This window comes from Atractosteus spatula, chromosome 5 (assembly GCF_055471065.1).
Source record: "Atractosteus spatula isolate fAtrSpa1 chromosome 5, fAtrSpa1.hap1, whole genome shotgun sequence".
In the NCBI taxonomy this organism is placed as follows: Eukaryota; Metazoa; Chordata; class Actinopteri; order Semionotiformes; family Lepisosteidae; genus Atractosteus; species Atractosteus spatula.
This window is the reverse complement of record NC_142710.1, coordinates 37,869,841-37,889,895: the sequence shown is the minus strand read 5'-3', so window position 1 is coordinate 37,889,895 and position 20,055 is coordinate 37,869,841. Positions and strand designations below refer to the sequence as shown.

The window sequence follows — 20,055 nt, the reverse complement described above, 5'->3', positions numbered from 1 at the left end:
CATAATCTTCGTTTTGTTGTTGAACCAAAAGATTTGAGGTCTGGCTATATTACCATTTGAAAACACAAAGAGTTTCACCATCATGCAGATCCAGAGCATGTTGTAACTGACGTGGTTAGTTTTCCTGTTCATTCAAATTTGGCTTCAAATTGTGCAAGCACCCAGCCTGGTGTACATGAAACACCAATGAAAGTAAAACAAGGAAACATCACCAGTGGTGACAGTGGGTATAGGTTTTAACTGTACATCCTCTCCATTAGCTTATAAGAATGAAGAAAGAAAATAGAACAAATATTGTTCATTCTCAATACTTAGATATATTGTAGTTAAGCAGCAGTTACCACAAGTTTAGATTAAATATCAATTAAAATCAAATCAAAATTGTTGTTGTTCCATGTTGTGACTTTCTGTGAGACTGATTTCTGTTTGGAGGATTAGAAGAGTCAATGAATAATGTCTTTGTCTTTTGAATATTTTAGGTATAAGAACTTAAATATTTTATGTTTATTTAAGAGTGTAATAAATTGTTGAAAGCAACTACATGGCTTACTTTTTCTGCTGTTTTAGAAATAAAGTGAGCTCATTAGTCTAAAGTATGGGTTTCAGCTATTGCTTGCAATGCTTATTTTTGGTAATGGCAGCAGTTGTGTTGCTGATAATATAGCTGATAGTTGCATGTTTTCTATTTGTTATCAGAGTTTATACCAAAAACGGGTGAGGAATTTATGAAATGATTACATCTTGTAAATATTAGGCATTTTCAGAGTATTTGGACTCTTCTAGCAACGTTGAAAATTATTTCTCACTGTTGTAGTAGATCATATCCTCCAACTAGCAGAAACTGGTAAATGCCAGCCCAAGTGATCTCAAACCTTGCCTTCTGTTTCACTTGTGAGCCTACTTGAGTCCACCTTATTTGCAAGGAGATAATTATAATCTATTATATTTTTAACTGCTACATTGTCAGCATAGAGTGTTTTTTAATTGGGAAAGTTGGCTCTAGTGTGCGTATGTGTGTGTGCCCCTCAATGGACTGGCATCCCATCCAGAGTGTATCCCACTGTGCCTGTTGCTGGATTGAATGAAACAGTTAAAATGGACTTATTATCTAGTAATGAAATCAAAACAATGAAGAGGCTCTGTCAAAACACCTCAGTATAGTGGATCAAAAAGTTTGATGTATAACTTCCCCTGATGTAAGGACATGTCTAGGTGCAATCCTGTATTCTTTTTCTTGTCACTGTCTGAATGTTGCTCTGTAACTTTAACAAGAAGTGCTTTCTCTCTTAGTTCCCTCTGAGGAAGTCTGGCCCTAGCCGAGTCGTTCATATCTGTAATATACCAGAAGGGAGCTGTATGGAAAATGATGTCATCAACCTAGGCCTTCCATTTGGGAAGGTCACCAACTACATTCTCATGCGGTCTACTCACCAGGTACGGGCCATTGTGCCAAGCCTGACACACATGCTGTCAGTCAGCTTTTCATTACCACAGCTCAGCAGAACCACACAACTGCCTGTGCAGTGTTTAAAATTAGAATTACCAAGAAAGCTAAATAATGATGTAACTTTTATGGAAGGATAACCAGTCTTCCTTTTTGACATCTGGTAATTTTTTTCCTTCTTCTCTTCTTATTTCTCATTTCAAATGCTCTTCTTTTTCTGGACACTACAACACGTTAGTGATCAGCCCTTTGAGATGTTAATACAATAAATCACTTTACATAAAGAATGATTAAACCAAAAGGTGGTTGGCAATTACAAAAGCTGGTTTGTACAGTTGTTTACACAAGTTTTTTTAGTTAGGGGCACCTAATTAATTCTTGAAGATGTAGTGTACTAATGAAACCCAATATTCTGCTGTCACATTTTGTTAAAAGGCTGTACTGCCCATTTTACTTTGCATGAGGAGTTTTTTATAGATTTTCCCTGTTATTTTGATCAGGCCTTTTTGGAAATGGCTTACGTTGAAGCAGCCCAAGCCATGGTGCAGTACTATCAAGAGAACCCGGCCACGATTAATGATGAAAAGCTGCTCATCAGGATGTCAAAACGTTACAGGGAGCTACAGCTCAAGGTGAACCCCCAGACTTCGTCACAGAGGTTTGTGTTTTTTTAACAAAGTGCTTCCTTCAGAATGTAATGCAGTACTAATCTGTGTGTTAACAGAAACCTGGGAAGGATGTAGAGTCAATTATTCAGGATATTCATTCACAAAGAGAGAGAGATGGGATGCAGGATGTTGAGTGGTAAGTAATCAGTTTATTTAATTACTGTTCTTTAAAATGTCGACTCTTAAGATAAAGGTAAAAGATCTGCCAATACTGATCACCCAGAGCCAGGCAGTGAAAGAATATCCTTGAATATTCAGAAGAAGAAAAAGAGTATGAATATCCAAATATTCTTAAAGTTCTAAAAGGACTCAATTGTAATGGGTTCCTCTCCTTTAACTAATATTGCAAAACTAGTTATTAACTAGGGGTGGCACAGTGGCACAGCGGCACAGTAGTTAACATTATGGATGTGGTTAGTAGATAGAAAATGGATGAATAGTTAAAGTCTTAAGTGTTCATATTGATTACACTACAGAGCTAACCTCTGAGAAATGTAAAGCACAGTTCGCTCGTTCCCTTAATATGCAGAGTTTTTTAAGCTCCAATCTGAAAGTCAATATAATTGCTGTTTTTTGTCTGTAATAGAAGCTTGTAAGTGAATATTCAACAGTACAGCATCAAGCCAAATGCCTTCAGGTCTTTCATTCATCTATTTTCTAACCATTTCTAACTACTTTGAGTCGCAGAGCAGGCAGAGCCTGTCCTGGCAAAAAGTGGGCACAAGGCAGGGTACACTCTGGACAGGACACTGTCTCTGGATAATTAAAGCCTTAAGTGTTCATTTTGATTACATCTCAAGACAGACACACACACATAGACACAGAAACACACACTCACACCTAGGGAAAATGTTTCCCCAGCAGTGCAAGGCAGCAGTGCTAACCACTGTGCCACCATACTGTGCATCTTTATTTCTTTTGTTTTCCAAATAAGCTTAAAGAACTGTGTAAGTGAATATGATGTGTGACAGAATATGGGATAAAGTTATAAGGAAGTCCACTATGGGCCTAGGATATGCCCTGTAGCATTTCTGCATTTTGTGTTGGAAAAAGAAAAATATCCTGCTGTCTCAGTTCACTAAAATAAATGCTGTCTTTTGTTCTCCAAAAAAGAAAAACAACTAAATTAATTAAAGTTGTCCTGGGGTAATTAAACACAGCTGTTGTTAATGGCAGTCCTGTGCTCATGATATACAGTATAAGGGCGTGGTAGACTGGATTGAGATCAGGTACTGTATGTGTGCTGGAAACTAGGTGTTTTGACAAACTAAAGGAGATAGGTAAACAAGCTGTTTTTTGGTTTTGGAGGAGAATATTATTTTGGTGAACCAAGACAAAAGTTTTTTTTTCTTTTCACCACAAATGGGGAAAAGCTACAGGCAGTAGAGACTATGCCATATCCTAAACCCATAGCATACTCTCTATAACGTTACCCCATATTCTGGCACAGAGGTGCATTGTTTGGATGCTTAGTATCTCAGCTCAGTGCAGCATATATTGTCTGGAATGTAAGTAATGGCTGACCATGTAACGAGCTTTGTGGGTTCTCAGTTATCCCCTAGAGAGGCCAAGGTCCCGCAGCCCCATCAGCCGGTCCCTGAGCCCCCGCTCCCACAGTCCCAGTTTCACTTCCTGCAGCTCCACGCACAGCCCCCTGGGTACCAGCCGAGCAGAGTGGAGCAATGGCCTCAGTGAAAGGAGAGCCTCCTGGGACTGGTCCCCTCATGTGCGCCGGGAGGAGGAGAGGGAGGAGGCCTTCTGGCGGAACGGGGATGAGGACAGGGCAGACAGCTGGCTGCAGGAGAGGAGGAAGCCCTACCTGAAGCTGACAGACAGGGCGAGCCCCAGGTCATTGGAGGAGAGGGGAGAGACCACCAGGACCACCAGGGAGAGGTACCCAAGAAGCAGCCCACAGAACACATCCTACTCCTCATACCGATGCCAAGAGGATGACTTCTACAAGAGAGAACCCAGGCATAAATCTGACAGGCCTCCCAGACCCCCACACCAGCGCCACGAAGCAAAGTCGAAGAAGAGGGATCCCGAAGAGGGCTACAGGCCGAGATACTCGGACAGCGAAGCAACTGAGGATGCTACAGCCACCAAGTCAACGGAGGACAGGAGACAGACAAGCACGGATAAGGGGCATAGTAAAAGGCTGCACAAGAAGATGGCAACAGAGAAGGAAGAACAAGTATCAGATACCCAGGTAAAAAAAAACAAAAAAACTTTTTGATTTCTAGTCTGGAATCATGAAAGTCCTTAATTTAGGCTAAAATGTTGACATTAAATTCTTAAAATCTAATAACAAAATGTTTTCAAGGGAAGAAGCATAGGGGAAAAAAAAACTTTTATGTCCTGCTCAGGGCATAAGGGCAGCGATTTTAACCGAGTATGTAATGCTGGAACAAACACCTGAAAACCCTTGAGTTTGGCTTCCCTACACTACATCCTGCTTCATACATGTTGGGCCACTCATAAGATAAGAGATAAGATTACTTTATTAGCCATATATAATTTCTTGCATTAGGAATTTGTCTTTTCACATACCCCAGCTTGCTCTCCATGAGACACACAGGCACACAGACGGGGAGAGAAAAGCTTAGGGTCAGAGCGCATGGTCAGCCATTTATACGGCGCCCCTGGAGCAGCTGGTGTTAAGGGCCTTGCTCAGGGGCCCAACGGAGTAGGATTTCTTAGCCACAGTGCCACCACTCTGCCCCATAAGTCACATGAAAAATGCCATTTCTGGTAGGTTTAGCAGTAGTGAAGCTGAACCATTCTGTATTGAGACTGGGGGATGTCTGATGAAAGTGAGAGTTGAATTGACATGGTGTGGAACAGTGGGCACATTCAGGTCTAGTCCACACATTATACAGAAGGGACTTGATAACACAGAAGCGTCAACACCAGCACTCACAGAAATTGTGTTAGATATAATTTCCGTCTTCTGTAAAATGTACTTCTTCATTTCAGGATCAGCAGAAGTACAAGGATCAGTCAGTATCTTCTAACCCAAAAAGTAAGGAAATGAAGGGATCTGATCATGAAAAAAGCAAAGAAACTCAGGTACACAACCCCCTTTTTAAAAAAAAATGTTTCGATTCCTGTAGTCCTTCTGAAAAAGTAGTGCCATTACAGGTATTCTCTTCATTGCAGGACTTACCTTCATAATAATGAGCTGAGGTTTATTAATTCTAAACAGTATTATTATGTTTATAAGAACTTATGATCAGAGAGAATTTTATCATTGTGAAATGCACTGAAACATTCGACAGTGATAATACCTCTTACTTTTCTAGTGACAGTGACTAACCAGCGTGCTTCTTTCACAACAGCCAGAGGAGTCTGAGAGCGGGAATGAGACAGAGGGAGAGTCTTGGTACCCACAGGCTATGGAAGAGCTGGTCACAGTGGATGAGGTGGGGGAAGCAGAGGACTGCATCATTGAACCTGACCTCCTAGAGCTGCAGGAGGCTGAAGAGGCACAGGGTGAAGAGAAGGCAGAGAAGGTCTCCACAACCATAGACACTGGAGAGCCAGCAGAGGAGGGTGGCCAAAGTGGCAGTGACACAGGCCACACAGCACAGAACAGCAGGGTAGAGGTCAGACCAGAGGAACACACTGAGCACAGATCTCCCTGTGGGGAGATCTCCAACACAAGCCCTCAAGATCCCACCCTTACCTCTGACCCTGAATGTCAGATATCGATGGAGCCTCACTCTGAACTCGGGGATTTCCCGAGCAGGGAATTCCAGGCAGCTTTCAAGGAGGCGTGTTCCTGCACAGACTCAGAAAGAAGGGAGGCTGATGTACCAGCAGCCGAGGAGAGGTCTCTCAGTCCTGAGGATCTCAATGAAGGCAAAAAGCCTTTAGATGTTCTTAGTAGCTGTAAAAAGGGAGGAAAGGTGACGCCGATTGCAAAAGCTGCCACTGAAGAGACTGGAAGTGAGGATGAACAGTATGTGGAAGCACAAAAAAAAGGTATTTGAATATTTTTCAGCTTGTGGTAGCACGTATTAACAATGTCTTGCTCGTATTATGTTGTGGTACGTACAGTACGTTGGGTTGGTATTTTCTCAATGCTGGTATTTTTCCGTGCAGAAAAGAGACACCACGCTTTGGCTGTGGAGCCTTCTTCAGGTGTGGAAGAAGGCTTCACACCTGAAGACACACCTGAACACACCTGTAAAAGGCTCCACAGCTTAAATGTTGTGTCTCTTTTCTTTTCAGCATGGAAGAAACCTTTACCTGTTCCTTTGCAGCCTACACATGCTGACGCAGCCACTTACTTGATTTTCACAGTTTTACAGTTTCTCTGGTTTACTCTTGAACCCTTTTCACTGTTAATTCATTTACCCAGTTCCACAGAAGTGTAAGTTCCCCACCAAAAAAAAAGAAATGTTTAATTTCTTGTTTTGGGATAAATTTTCTGAAAGGAAATGCCTTGTTTTTTTCACATATCTGCTGTTAGGTTTTCCTTTAAAACCATATTTGATATAAGGAAATAAATGAAGCCAAAATAAAAAGACATGAAGTATATTAAAGTATATCAAATTTACAAAATATTAATTATAGAGAAGAATGTTGAGATAAAAAATAGATACTGATTTATTTAAAAGTAGTTTGTAGAAAGGTTGCTATTTGAAGCAGCCTGGAGCAGCCTTAATTCACAGGCCAAATTAAATGATGTCCAAGTCCCATACACTCATTGTGATAGTTTTTAATTTTGCCGAAACAAATCTGACTTAATTATTCTGCCACACTTCCTTGGAAAGTTTATTGAAGTAACTGTTTGGTTTTTTGACTACTGTAGATGTCGCTATTAAGACTCAGAGCCAGTCTCCCAGACACCCAGAGGTAGAACCTAAAAATGTGCCATCACCACCACAATGGGATCAAGAGAACATTTTTGGTGAACACAGCATCCCTTTAGGTGAGTCCTTTCTTTTTATGCACACTCCAACACCTACAGTAGCTGTGCTGGGATTTTTTCCCAGCTGCCAGAATGAGCCGAGCTCGTGTTTTAACTGAGCTGTAGTGCAAATAGTCCTCACCAAATGAACTAGGTGTGAAAGGAACCTATTTTAAGATGCTTGGCATCATGTAGCAGACTGACAGGCTGTCTGTTAAATTACCGGTGATTTAATCCTGCTAATATCTGTATACAGACACGATAGTCTCTGCACTGGGGATAGCTTGACTATTTTAGGGATTTGTTTGGTGTTGTGTGTGGTTGATTCTATTAGGGTGGATGTTTGCAGTCAGTTATGCCATTGAGTGATCTCTGTGCCTTAGACCCAACTGTTTAATCCCTTTTTTGTCTGTGAATGATTTATACTTAAAAATAAAGCCTGGTAATATTACAAACTTCTACAACTCTTAATGTAATGAAAATACCCCTTAAAACTGTAATTGACATCTTGTAGTACTGCAGCCAGCTCACAAAATACAGAAGCCTCACGTTCTATCTTTTGTTATAAATTTCAAAATTTCAAAGAGCTGCATTAAGTCAAACCTCCACCCAGCCATCAATTGCAGGTTCCAAATGTTTGTAATAAGTGCGGATTTCTGCTTTCCCAAGGCCTCTGTCATTTAGTTAAGGAAAAGCTGATACCAAGAAATGGGTTGTAATTTGGTTTGATTGGGATGTTTAACTAAATTATGACTTAGGGATGCACAGAAAACATTATTTTTTACTTTTAACTTGTCTGTCAACATGTACAGGGGTAGAGTTTGTCGTGCCACGGAGTGGGTTTTATTGCAAGCTGTGTGGCCTCTTCTACACCAGTGAGGAGACGGCGAAGATCACCCATTGCAGGAGCACAGTGCACTACAGGAACCTCCAGGTGAGAACACGCTGAACAAGTCAAAAAGCTTTAAAACAGCAAAATGTAAATGGAATGTATGCTACAAAAGTACAAATAAATCACCCTAAATGTGAAGTTTGATGGATTGATAAGCTACTGTACTACGTGGGGAGTGAAATCAGGTGCACTAACTCATTAGCCATATTGATGATATATACTCATATGCAAAAGTCCTTCACCACCACAATGATATTCTGTCAAGATGTTTGAACAGGGACAAGAGAAACAACAATTTTAAATTTACTGTATGTGTGTACACATATCAAAGGTCTCAATTACAAAATATTTACCTCTTGAAATAACATTTATTAGCTACAACAAGGCAGTTTATCATAAATATTATGCTAGCAGGGACAAAATCCCAAAAGCTACTGCTTGTTAACCAATCCCAAAACAAAGCACGAGAACAGAGGTCACTCAGTGACCAATTAGCTGAGTTGAGGAGATGAAATAACAGCTCTTGGCTTCCACTCATTAAACACTAAACACTCAGAATAACTGTTGACATATCTGTGATGTGAAGAAGCTCTAGCTGTATTATGCATCTTAATTTACCTCAGGGCTGCAAGAAATGTGTCCATAATAAGTGGAAAATAGTTAAGGAAGGAGAGATGTGGCGTGACCCGTGTGTGACTTGGATAGTCAGTGGGAGAGAGGCTCGCTGGGTGCCGCAGTGTGATCTCTTGCACTTGAAGAATGCACATGGAGTCACGAACCCCCCGCCCAACCCCCCCACCACCACACCGCAGGACTGAACTGGTGTCACAGAACACATTCAGCTGGCTTTGCAGATCCTCAATGGGGTGCAGCTTCCCAAGGCACAACTTCCTTACAGGCCAGGAGCAACAGGGCCCTGCAGATTCTGGCCTGTATTAAGTTGCTCATTAGTGCGCAGGCTGCATTACTCCCCCAGTTAAAGTCCCGACACAGCTGAAAACCTCGGAAGGAAAGACTCCCTGACATTTGTTTGGTTGAATTCCAGAGTGAAAAGCTGAAAAGCAGTTGTGCTGTCCATCAAAATAAGGCAAACCTCTTATCCAAACAACATGTTCCACTTTGTACTGTGTGAGGAAAATGCTAGTCCTGGTGAAAGATGTTGGCTTTAATTGAGGCCACTGGAGAAAAAAGTTCTGTTCATATGGAGTGTATATGTTAATGACAAAAGGGAAACACCCGCTTCTTCAAACACGTTTGACGTCAAAGTTAAAAGTGTAAAAGTTGTTTGCCTGCATCTTTGTGGGTTCTGTCTGTAACAAAACTGTATGCATTCAAGATAGTGTTTGAGAGACTTTTGTCCCTTTGTTTTGTTATGGTCAGAAAAGGCATCGAACACCTGGAAAAAACACTGCATTTATTTATTGCAGCGTGTTTTTGCATTGGCCAAGTTGATCCATCAACTATTAGGACGCAGTTTATTCAGTTGATGGTCACAGCAACTCTTAGCCTGTGCAAGAAACATGGGTGCGAGATGTGACTGACAGAGAGATCATGCAAACTCCACACAGAAGGCAATTCAGTCAAGACTAGAACCAAGACTCAAGAGCCGTGAGGTAGTGCTAACAGCTATGACATCCTGTTGCATCACAGTGTGATGTGTGATCTTAATTAATACAGACACTTTTGTGATTAAAAGAGATTTTTATTGTTGCTGCATGAATGTAACTTTAGAACCAAAGCAGCCTTTTCAGGGTAAATATTTAGAGAAATTGTTTAAGAAAACATGAAATATTCAAAATAACATAATTTTGAAAGGAGGATTTGACACATTAAAATGAAGATAGTTTTAGCACTTTAGAAAGAGATTTTGATGATAATTGCTGTAAACATCAATTAATTAAGTTAGTTTATTTAGTTTGGGTTACCTCCCCAGTGATACAAAATTCCAGTCTTAAATCCCAATATCCATCCATTTACTATCTGCTTTGACAGATACAGGGTCGCCAGGGAGCTGGAGCCTATTCCAGCAAGCCAGTCCCAATAAATGTTTGTTCCCAGCCATATGCTGTGGATGAAATATATTTTTATACTGGGAAAAAATAACATAACTATGACTAATGAGTACCAACATTATATTAATAGTGGGTAGGTTGTACTGTAAAATCCAGAAGGGTTTTGGTTTGTGATAGCTAGAATGATCTCCCACTGTCTCACTATTATATTAATATGAATGTGTAAAAATTCTATTTTAAATTCATTACGGCTCTTTTGTTATTAAATTTCAGTCTTATTAGGCTTGTACCTAATTTTGGGCAGTGAGCAGAGAAGCACTAGAACCACTCTGGACAAATTTGAGGAAAAACATGTCGTATCCAGCACCCTTTATCTTGGGGACCAAACAGCTATCACACCTGGTGTGGATAATATAAAGAAGCCAAGAAGCCATCCTTCCCTGCATGTTTTGGGGAGTCAGGAGGAAATCAGAGAAAATGCATGTTAGCACATGCAAACTCCACGCTACAGTCCACCCCAGTGAGTCCAAACCAATCACATTGCATCCCCGTGCAGTTCTCACTAGTCAGGACTGTACCTTAACTCAGATTCAGAAAGGGTCTTTCCTCCAGATTTGAACAGGTCTCACGTTCCTCTTGCTTTCCTTGCAGAAGTATCTGTCACAGTTGGCGGAAGACAGCTTAAGAAGCTCCCAGAAGAACACAGCCAGCACGGAGGAGGCTGGGATTGTCCCGCAGTGCAAAGAGCTGAATAAACCCTGTTGATGATAGGTTGAGCTGTGAATTGATTACTGGAAGGCTTAAAAGCAGATGGATGTAATCCTTCAAAAAATGAAGAGCTGATCCAACCTTCCGGAATTAGACAGGCAGTGGAAATCTTGTAAAGAGTCGGGATAACGGACAGTGTATCCTCATTAATGTGAAGTAGTATATTATGTACTCTAAAAAACAGCAAACATCCCATGCAAAAGTACTATAAATTCCTGTGGGAAGACTGAACTGCCAGATTCTTTATCTGAATGCTGACTTTATTGAAATGTAGTTGTTTATGGCACTGGGAAGTGGTCTGACAAACTGAAGAATACAGGAACACATCTCATCAACATCCACAGGAACTCAGGGTTTTAGTAACACTGTAGATTTAATAGAAGGTATTGCAATGTGGTCAGTCCTACGCCAGAGTGTTCTATTGTACATGCTGTGACGCTCAAGATGCTATGTACGAAGCTGCAGAACTAAGACCACAAATAATTCCATTTTTATTATTCATTTTCAGGATCTTATATCATCATACAAATCACATTCTACTTGTTTTTACAGTTTTTTACAGTAAGGGCTTGTATCTGTACTTTATGTGTGAAGTAAAAAGCAATGTCCTGTGGAGTTAACACAAAATACACTTTATGTCACACTGGTATAGTCATAGTCCAAGTCATTTGCTATTCATATGTGGCTTACACTCATTTTTAGGAACCTCTTTAGTCTTTTTTCTGCAGTTTTCGTTTAATCTGGCAAATTGATTGTCATTTTTTATTTTTTAACAGTCATCCTCAATTATTTTAAAACATTTGATTCTATTAAAGAAGTCAGAGTAAAAGAAATGTACTCTTATTGCCTACAGCACAATACATAAAATTAGATATTAAATATGTCAATAATACAGACTTGAAAAAATAGATTTTCATAATTAACTTAACTTTGATTGTTTTTCTTTGATTTTTAGTGTTGTTCTCTTCTACTTTTCATCCTGGCATTTGCTGCAAAAGCTAAAATGACAAAGATGAATGTCAGAACAGGAATAATCATATGATTATAGACAATGTCAATTTCCACAAAATCACTCTACCAAACTAACCTATTGTCCCTTAGGAATTGATTCAAGGTCATCAAATACAGTTTAACTCTTCATTTCTGAAGTGTTTTCAGAATGGTTGGATATCTCAGGTTCATCACAGTAATAACTGACTATTGTACTATATTCAGTGGCAAAATTGAAATTCTCAGCCATGCAGACCCTCTGATATTAATTAGAAAATTGAGAACTTGTGAATTAATAAATAAGGAAGGGACTAGTGAATTGAAAGGAAGTGAATCGAAGGAAAGAGTCATGAGATGTTGAATCAAATGTGATACATTCAGTACAACAGGAACAAAGTCTTATTTGATAGCTAGGTACAAGTAACCTAGATGAATCCCAAGAAACACTTTTGTCCCAAAGGACAAACTTATGATTTATGATCATTTAAGATAATGAGCACTTTATTAACTTAATTGCCCTTTGCATCTGAGAAAATAGGTTTAAAATACGCTCATCACAAAGTTTTCTTGTAGCTTTGTTAATTCAGGCACCCTTTTATAATTGATGCCTGGGCTTTCAACCATTACCTTATGAATGTATTAAAAAAAAGACAACTGTCAAAAGACTAAGCTAAGAGCTCAGTTTGCCATTGATTATACCTGATTTAACTCCTTCCTGTGCAGGACAGTTTGTCCCACAGTAAGGGCACATTTCTAATAGTATTTGCCATTGTGCTAATTTAAACATGCTTTTTTCAGAAAGGAAGGCTGTCTCTTAGTGTTGAAAAATCAAGGCTGCTGCACCAAAAAACAAACTGACAGAATGGAATATTGTTGAGGAGGAAGATGTACAACAAAATGACCAAATGGTCTGCCATGGGGGAAATATTCCTTGAGCTGGGTAGACACTACAAGCATCCACATACGACGCATTGGCTTCTAAGAAATCTCACAGCTGGCATGAACATAAGTCACAAAAGTCAATCCGACATGAATGTCATGTTCATGTAACCTGTCAGTGTATCCCTAAACAGTAACTTGCTGTGTGGATAGATTCCTAAGTTGCTGTGCAGTGTTCTGGCCGTTGCAGCTGCTGTCTGAAGGTGATTAAGGAGAAGCATGAGCCTGTTCTTGTCTTATGAAATGGGGATGTCCAGACTATACCATTCCATCTGTTTTTTTAACTGCTTTTTCTAACACAGCACCCAGACAGAAACGGGCGCAAGGCAGGGTACACCTTGGACAGGACGCCATGCCCTTGGAAGGACGAACACAGACACGCATACAAGCACACTCACGCCAGGGCCAATTTTCCTAGAAGCCAATTAACCTACCAGTATGTCTGCAAACTGGGAGGAAACTGGAGCATCTGGAGGAAACCCACACAAACACTGGAAGAATGTATAAACTCCACATAGATAGCACCCCAGGTCTGGAACTGAACCCAGGGCCCCAGTGCTGCAAGGCAGCTAGGCTAACCACTGTGCCACCATGCCCCCCCTCTATAGCCTTCCCTACCATTGATATCACGATTTTCATGTACCATCTGAGAAGTGCACTCATGATGTTTCTGAAGGAGTTTGTGACGAGTCATTTCGTTCATCATTGGATTATCATGGTATCACTGTGTATGAGACACTTTCCTAATGTGCCTTTTTAAATACTGCAGTTACTGAACATTTCCACAAAGGAAACATGTACATGAAATAAGTCTACACTTCAAGGATTTTGTGATATATTGAACTAATATGCTGTCTCTTTTCACCAGTTTTTTATGTGCAAGATGTTTTGTGTCCGAACCAAAAACTAATGATAAATTTGCCTAAAGAATGTTATGCAGTTTCTATATCTTGGCAGTATAGAACTACTTAGACTGCCTATCAAAGATTTTTTTCTAGAAACACTTATATAACTGCGATACGTATTTAATTGAAAACCAGTATAAATTTGCCTTTGCTTGAACTTTAATTTACCCTTAAAAGTTTTGATAAAGTAATTTGAAAACTTACAAGCAATTTTTACAAGGATTTCAGGTGAAACTGCAAACTGTTTTAAAATTGGTCAAGCATTTGCAATTTTTGGCTACTTTGAACCAGTAATTCATTTTAAAAAGGTAAGTTTGGAAATAATTAACACCTTGTTTCCAATCTTTTGCTTTAATGTCTAGCTCTGAATTCCCAAGGTTGTAAATACCCATCTCAAACACTACAAGGGGTTTTTGACACGTACTGTAGTTGTTTTTTGCAACCATAATTGTAAATTTTGATCTAGGACTCAACAGAGGCACATACAGTATGTGGCTTAACTTCTGCTTGCATGTTTTTTATAAACGAAGGTACTGACAAATACAAAGTGAGACATTCAGGGAATAATTAAAGACAAAAAATGAAGCAATGCTATTACTGGTGAAATACTTGAACTGGACCATTTGTGTTATTATTTATTATGGGGTTTAAAAACTACAGGGGTTTTGTTGGGAGGAGAGAGTAATTTAACTGGATTTTGTTTTCTGTTTTCTGTACTGTGAATTCTGTGACACCCAGAAATATTGGTGGATTTTATGTTTTCTTTAGCTTTCTAATTTAAATTAATTTACAGATGGTCTCAATAAATGTTTTAAAAAAAGACACTAAGCCTGGGTGTTATTTTTCTTATTTTAATGCCAGTGTGGGGTAAATTTAATGTATAAGAAGACATCCTTCTTCAATAAACAAATGCATAATTTATATGTTGTTGCATTTAGACTTAAGGCTGCTCATAAATTACATTGCACTGAAGTATAAAATATATAATATTAAGTTTCAAACCCACTCTTGACAATTTGTGTAACTGGGTGTGTTATGAGTTAAAGACAGTATTTTTCAAACTGATTGAATTGTTTTAAGTGCAGCTTGACCATGTTGTTGTTGCTAGGAGACTAAGAAAGTTCCACACCAGGGACAGACACTGCATTGCATCTTTTATGCTTTTTATTTTAAATGTACCTCCCACACCAAAATCAGTGCCCCCATTTTATAGTGGAATTAGTTACAGTACTTTTCCTTTGCAGTTCTGTATCCATTATATAAACATCAAGATTCAGTATAAACATCCATATCTGACCTTGCAAGATACAGAAGGAGAAGCTAACATGATGTGTTTGTACTCCATTTTGTGCTTGGTGTTGTGGCACAGACAAGGAGGACCTCTTTACTGCTCTGCTGTTAGAGTGGTGGACACAGTACATGCAGTATTGTAAACAATTTTGAATACAAAAGGATACGTGTGTATATGACGCCCATTGCACAATATAAATTAAGATATTTTCTGTAAAAATGAAATGATATCCAATACAGTATTATAATGACTTGCTAAAATGTCATAGTTGTTAGGCATCCCATGAAGAAGTGCCACACCATTTCAAGGCCTCTGAAAGAATATGGACAGTGATACCAGTGAAGAGTTTTCAATATTTAATGAACATTATGGCTCTTTGAAACACACTTCTTATGATATGAGCATAGAAAAGCAAGTTATGGTAAAGGATTGTTTCTCCTACTGACAGATTGATACCTAATTGTATTTATATTCTGAGAGAGATTAATGAATCTGGTACTGTTGACAACAGGAAAACAAAATCTATCCTGAAGTGATGTTAAACACCTCAGAGTAAATTCGCTTCTTGACAGATGTGAATCCAGTAGAGATCTTGAGAATGACCTTACTTCAAGTTCAGGTGTTAATGCTCCCAACTGCCACATACTGCAAGCCATTTCTGAGGTGAGGAAACATACAAAGACAAATGAGCAAATATTTCCAAGTATCTACAAGGTTAAGAGGCACAAACTGCACAAAGCCCACTCAGGAGGGAGAGAATGTAAAAACTTCACCTAGAAGAGACTAGAACACAAGGATAGAGATAATCAAAGCAACCTAATGCTGCCACAGCCAGGCCAGTCACAAGAGATGCGACCCAGTGAGGACTTCTTGGACATCTAACAAGAGTGCCGACAAAGCTGCTGCAGTAACCCCCTCTTCCAGGGGCTCTGTGACACAGCTTCTGCACCAGGAATAGGTTACATTCCTACAGGGCTGAGCTACAGCATTCATCCTCAAAGCAAGCTTTCAAGCAAAACATGGCACTGTAAAATATTAAGGAACAAGTAATAGGTTTATTCCATGCTGAAAAGAGAAGAAAGAAAACACAATGTTTCGCCGAAACGTTGTTTTCTTTCTTCTCTTTTCAGCATGGAATAAACCTATTACTTATTCCTTTGCAGCCTACGCATGCTGACGCAGCTACCCACCTGACCTATAAAATATTAGACCCCCTCATGAAACAGCATACACATGGTTTAGGAAAAATGTATCTTGTGATCATGAGACCACGTGATACGTTGTTTACTACCATATAATGCCCCATGAATAAGAATTTAATTTTTAAAATGTCTACAATAGTAAAAGTCTTGTGTTCAACCTTAAAATGTCAAGCAGACCCTTTAAAAAACGACAAATGGACAATTATTTAATTCTTTTTAATCTTATTGTTCGTGCTGCTGCTACTGCTGCAAAATACATTTCTTGAATACCGTGTTATTCTCGGCCGTCCTGACTCTAACGCTAAAGAACGTTTTTCAGTTTTAAATGGGGAGGCGCCCTCTAGTGGATAAATTAACAGAGGCGCAGGGAGGATGATCGTTTCTCATCTGATTAGAGTGCAGGATGACATTAAACAGAAGAAAACCAACAAAATAATTGCAACAAAGGAAACAAGATGACATATGTTTTTATTTTCCAAAGAAGTCTGTAGTCTTAATTTTTAGTTTTGGGAACTGATGTCTTCCTAGGTTTAATATCATTCCTACAGAGATCCTCCAGGTGTCACATAGGCATCTGTAGCTGCTGCAGTACTATGGGTTTGATTAAAGGTTTTGGTGCCTGTCTGTGTGGAGTCAGCATGGTCTTCCAAAGACAAGCAGGTTAGGTTTCATTGTTGAGTTTAAACTGTCTCTATAATGAGAGCCCCCTCTCATCCAGTGTCATTCTAAAGTTCTAACACGTCTGCAAACATAATGAGTATTTTCTACTTGTTCTTTGTAAAAAAAACTATATGAATGTCCTATTTATAATTCCAAGCGTATTTGCAGACCCATGAAATGGCAGGTCGTGTAGATGTGAGAAAGTACTTTATCAAAGTACTTCACTGATTCACAAGGAGAATGTGGGGAAGACCAGACTAAGCAGAATTTAGCCAGGACTTTGGTATTAATGCCCCCCTACTTTTCTGAGTTTTTTTTACGCTTACATATCTGGTCAACATCCTAAGTATGAAAAAGAAGCATTGTATTTAAAGAATTTAAAAAACGTAGAAAGGGAGACAGGATGATTGTATACATTATTTCCTATTTTGCCTTTGATGACAATAATCCATTTACCCATTTTCTTACCACTTCATCTAATTCAGTGTCGAAGTGGAGCTGAAGTCAATCTCAGCAAGCAACGTGCACAAGGCAGGGTACTCCCTGGACAGGACAAACACACACTCACACCAGGGACAATTTTCCTAGAAGCCAATCAAGCAATCTACAGTATGTCTTTTGACTGCCGAAGGAGAGCAGAGCACCCAAAAGAAGCCCACATGATCCTGAGAAGAACTTACAAACTTGACACAGATAGCACCCCAGGTCTAGAATTGATCCCAGGGCCTGAGTGTTGTGAGGCAACAATGCTAACTCCTGCGCCATTGTGCTGGCCAAGAACTATAACTATAACTATAATACTGTACATAATAAAATAGTTTTGTATTTTTAGTTCTGATCTTTAGTTCGTCTGAGGAAGATAAAGATTTGACCTGTTGTCTTATTTGGTTTTATTGTTAGTGTCTGTGAGTGAGACATGCTGTTATTGTTAATGTGATGTTTGTATGACATGAAAAGTCAAGGGTTTAAATGCCTGTGTGGGTGCTTACATTCTTTAAAAACAGTATTCCTGCTCTGCCACGCACATTCTCTTTCTGTATTCCAGTCCTCATGATCCTTTCAGCACCATCTGCTTTTATATCGGCAGAGCCTCACAAGTGTTTTGTATGTTAAAATAAGAATAATGCACAGCAAACCTATCTAAAGTGAAAAAAACAGCTCAAGAGCCTCTCTCCTATCTCCCACAAACAAAAAATAAATGGTCACGCAAAGGCACAGGGACATTGCAGTTAAGATTAAATGTACCAAAGTACAAGGCAAAGAAGTGTTTTTTGACACACAGTAGTACGTGGAAACGACTGTCTGAAAGACACAGCTTCCTTAGCCAGTTTGGGATTGCAATGGATTTGATTCCTTTAATCTTCAGTACAAGGCTCTTGTGCTTGTGCTTGTGCTTGTGCTTCTGCTTGTGCTTTTGCATTTCATTTCCCCTGTCTTAAATCTAAAAGACACCAGAATGGAAAGGCTAGAGAGTATTCTGTAAGCAACCAATCTAATTACTGTATACTAACAAGTCCCAGTGCTGGCTGGTGATGAGCTTAGTAACCAATGCAGATTCCAGTACACACAAAAAAAGCTTTTAATAGAACAGAAAACTGAATTAAAAATAATAATAATAAAAGCATCAATGTCAGGATACTGCAGGTCTTTTCAATCATCTATTGGATTGGTCCTAAAAAACGGTTCTTAACCAAATAATTACTTCAACTATGTAATTAAGATTAGGGGGGTAGTGACTTCTGAAATACATTATCATATGTTACAGTACCAAAGGACAGTTACTTTAAAGGAGTTTAGACTTCTTCATTTGATATAAAAGACTCGTGCTTTCACAGCTCTATAACACTCTGTGTCATCTTCCCTTGCTTTGAAACCCAGTGTTTCTTTCCTTCCAAAGCAGTGTAACCAGAGACAGATCTGTGGCCAGCATACTTCAGTGGGCACAGACAGCTCACAGTTCCTACAGTAGATTTATGAGCTCAGAAAAGAACAAATGAGGTGAGTAGCTTGCTGACATCCAACTAGTCAGAGCCTTTTGAAGAGCTGTTTGCAATCATGTGTCACCTGTAAAACTTTATATCCACCCTCTTCTACAATGACAGGCAATCTGTGCAGCATAAAATCTTACCACATCTTTTATTTTTTAAAACAAGATTTTGTTGTTCATGGTGTTCAGCATTAGTTTGAGACTCTGAGCTTAGAACTCCCATGTCTCTCACATTGCTATCACAATTATTTGCTCTCCCTCAATAAAAAATGAAATAATTACAATTAAATAGCCTGTGAGTTAGTGAAAATAACAAGGAAATGAAACTCTCATTAAAACTTAAAAAGAACAACAGTTTGGCTTACAGTTTTGTGTGAAAATAACAATAGTGTCCACACCCTGAGCTGTAAAAGCAGAAGATGAAAGCCTTGTGAATTACTTCATTTTCACAGGCCATCCAAAAGTGGAAAATAAAAATCCTTATCAAGGACATTTGTGCACATAAAACCAAATATTTACAAGTTTTCTTGTAAATGAGACATTGAAAGGTAGCTAGCCAATTTTTGAAAGCCAATGTTATTAATGTAATGCCCTCCCTTCTACTCTACTGTTAATTGTTGTCGTTGTCAGGGTTTCTTAACTTTTTCAGTTTCTAGGTTTCACACAAGGTTTACTTATATCAAAAGGAGCTTTACCACCATAAATCAATGTTCTTCCCGCTGAAAATGCAGAGAATGGACTGATTTAGCAGTTTACATTGTTAAAATATATGCTTACTTGAGCATTTTTGGAAGCAACTTCACTGTTTTATTTCAACAAAAGCTCATTTAAAAATGTAATGTGTTATAAAGTAGGTTTAATGCACGTGGAGGGTAATTTTGCACAAAGCAATTGCATAAAAATTTGGATGATTAATTCTCTGAAATTAGATCCAATTTATCTAGGGTAACATAAGACTTGGATGCATGTCACCATGGTAACAAGTAGGCCATCATGCAGTGAATCAAAACTAAGTATATATTACAAACCACAGTGCAAGAAAGAAGAAAGAAAGGTTTTAATATTAATAATCTGCATGTTTACTAGAGATTAAAACTTAAACCAAAGAAAGAATCCATTCATTTTTCTGTCTATACCTGTCTGTATATCTGTAAGTTTATCTAAACACAAAACACTGTATTATTGCTTTTTATCTGTGAACCAAGAGAGTACGTTGGATTGACAGTGAGGAACTGTTATTGAGCTGCCTGTCACAGCATGGATAGTGTTATTTACACCTGGATGAGGCTTAGTTTTGACCACAGTGCTCCACTTGGCCCCTCTCTGTAAATGGTAGCTTCATTTCTGCAAAGAGGAGCAATTGGCCAGCGTCCCAGACAAGG

At 39.0% G+C, this 20,055-nt stretch overlaps 1 protein-coding gene across 5 annotated transcripts in view; it reads left to right on the top strand.

The window, feature by feature from the left end:
* Window positions 1-14,395, top strand: part of rbm20 (RNA binding motif protein 20) — an 83,122-nt gene extending 68,727 nt beyond the window's left edge. For 3 of the 5 annotated variants that reach the window (XM_088917874.1, XM_088917876.1, XM_088917879.1), the window contains exons 6-14: window positions 1,291-1,434; window positions 1,945-2,076; window positions 2,169-2,248; window positions 3,664-4,321; window positions 5,089-5,181; window positions 5,451-6,096; window positions 6,929-7,048; window positions 7,840-7,961; window positions 10,583-14,395. In XM_088917874.1, the coding sequence (XP_088774000.1) occupies window positions 1,291-1,434; window positions 1,945-2,076; window positions 2,169-2,248; window positions 3,664-4,321; window positions 5,089-5,181; window positions 5,451-6,096; window positions 6,929-7,048; window positions 7,840-7,961; window positions 10,583-10,696 (2,109 nt within the window). In that variant the 3' untranslated portion in view covers window positions 10,697-14,395. Of the gene's footprint in view, window positions 1-1,290; window positions 1,435-1,944; window positions 2,103-2,168; window positions 2,249-3,663; window positions 4,322-5,088; window positions 5,182-5,450; window positions 6,097-6,928; window positions 7,049-7,839; window positions 7,962-10,582 lie in introns of all 5 variants that reach the window. The other 2 variants (XM_088917878.1, XM_088917877.1) reach the window with 2 other exon arrangements.
* Window positions 14,396-20,055: the final 5,660 nt, after the last annotated feature.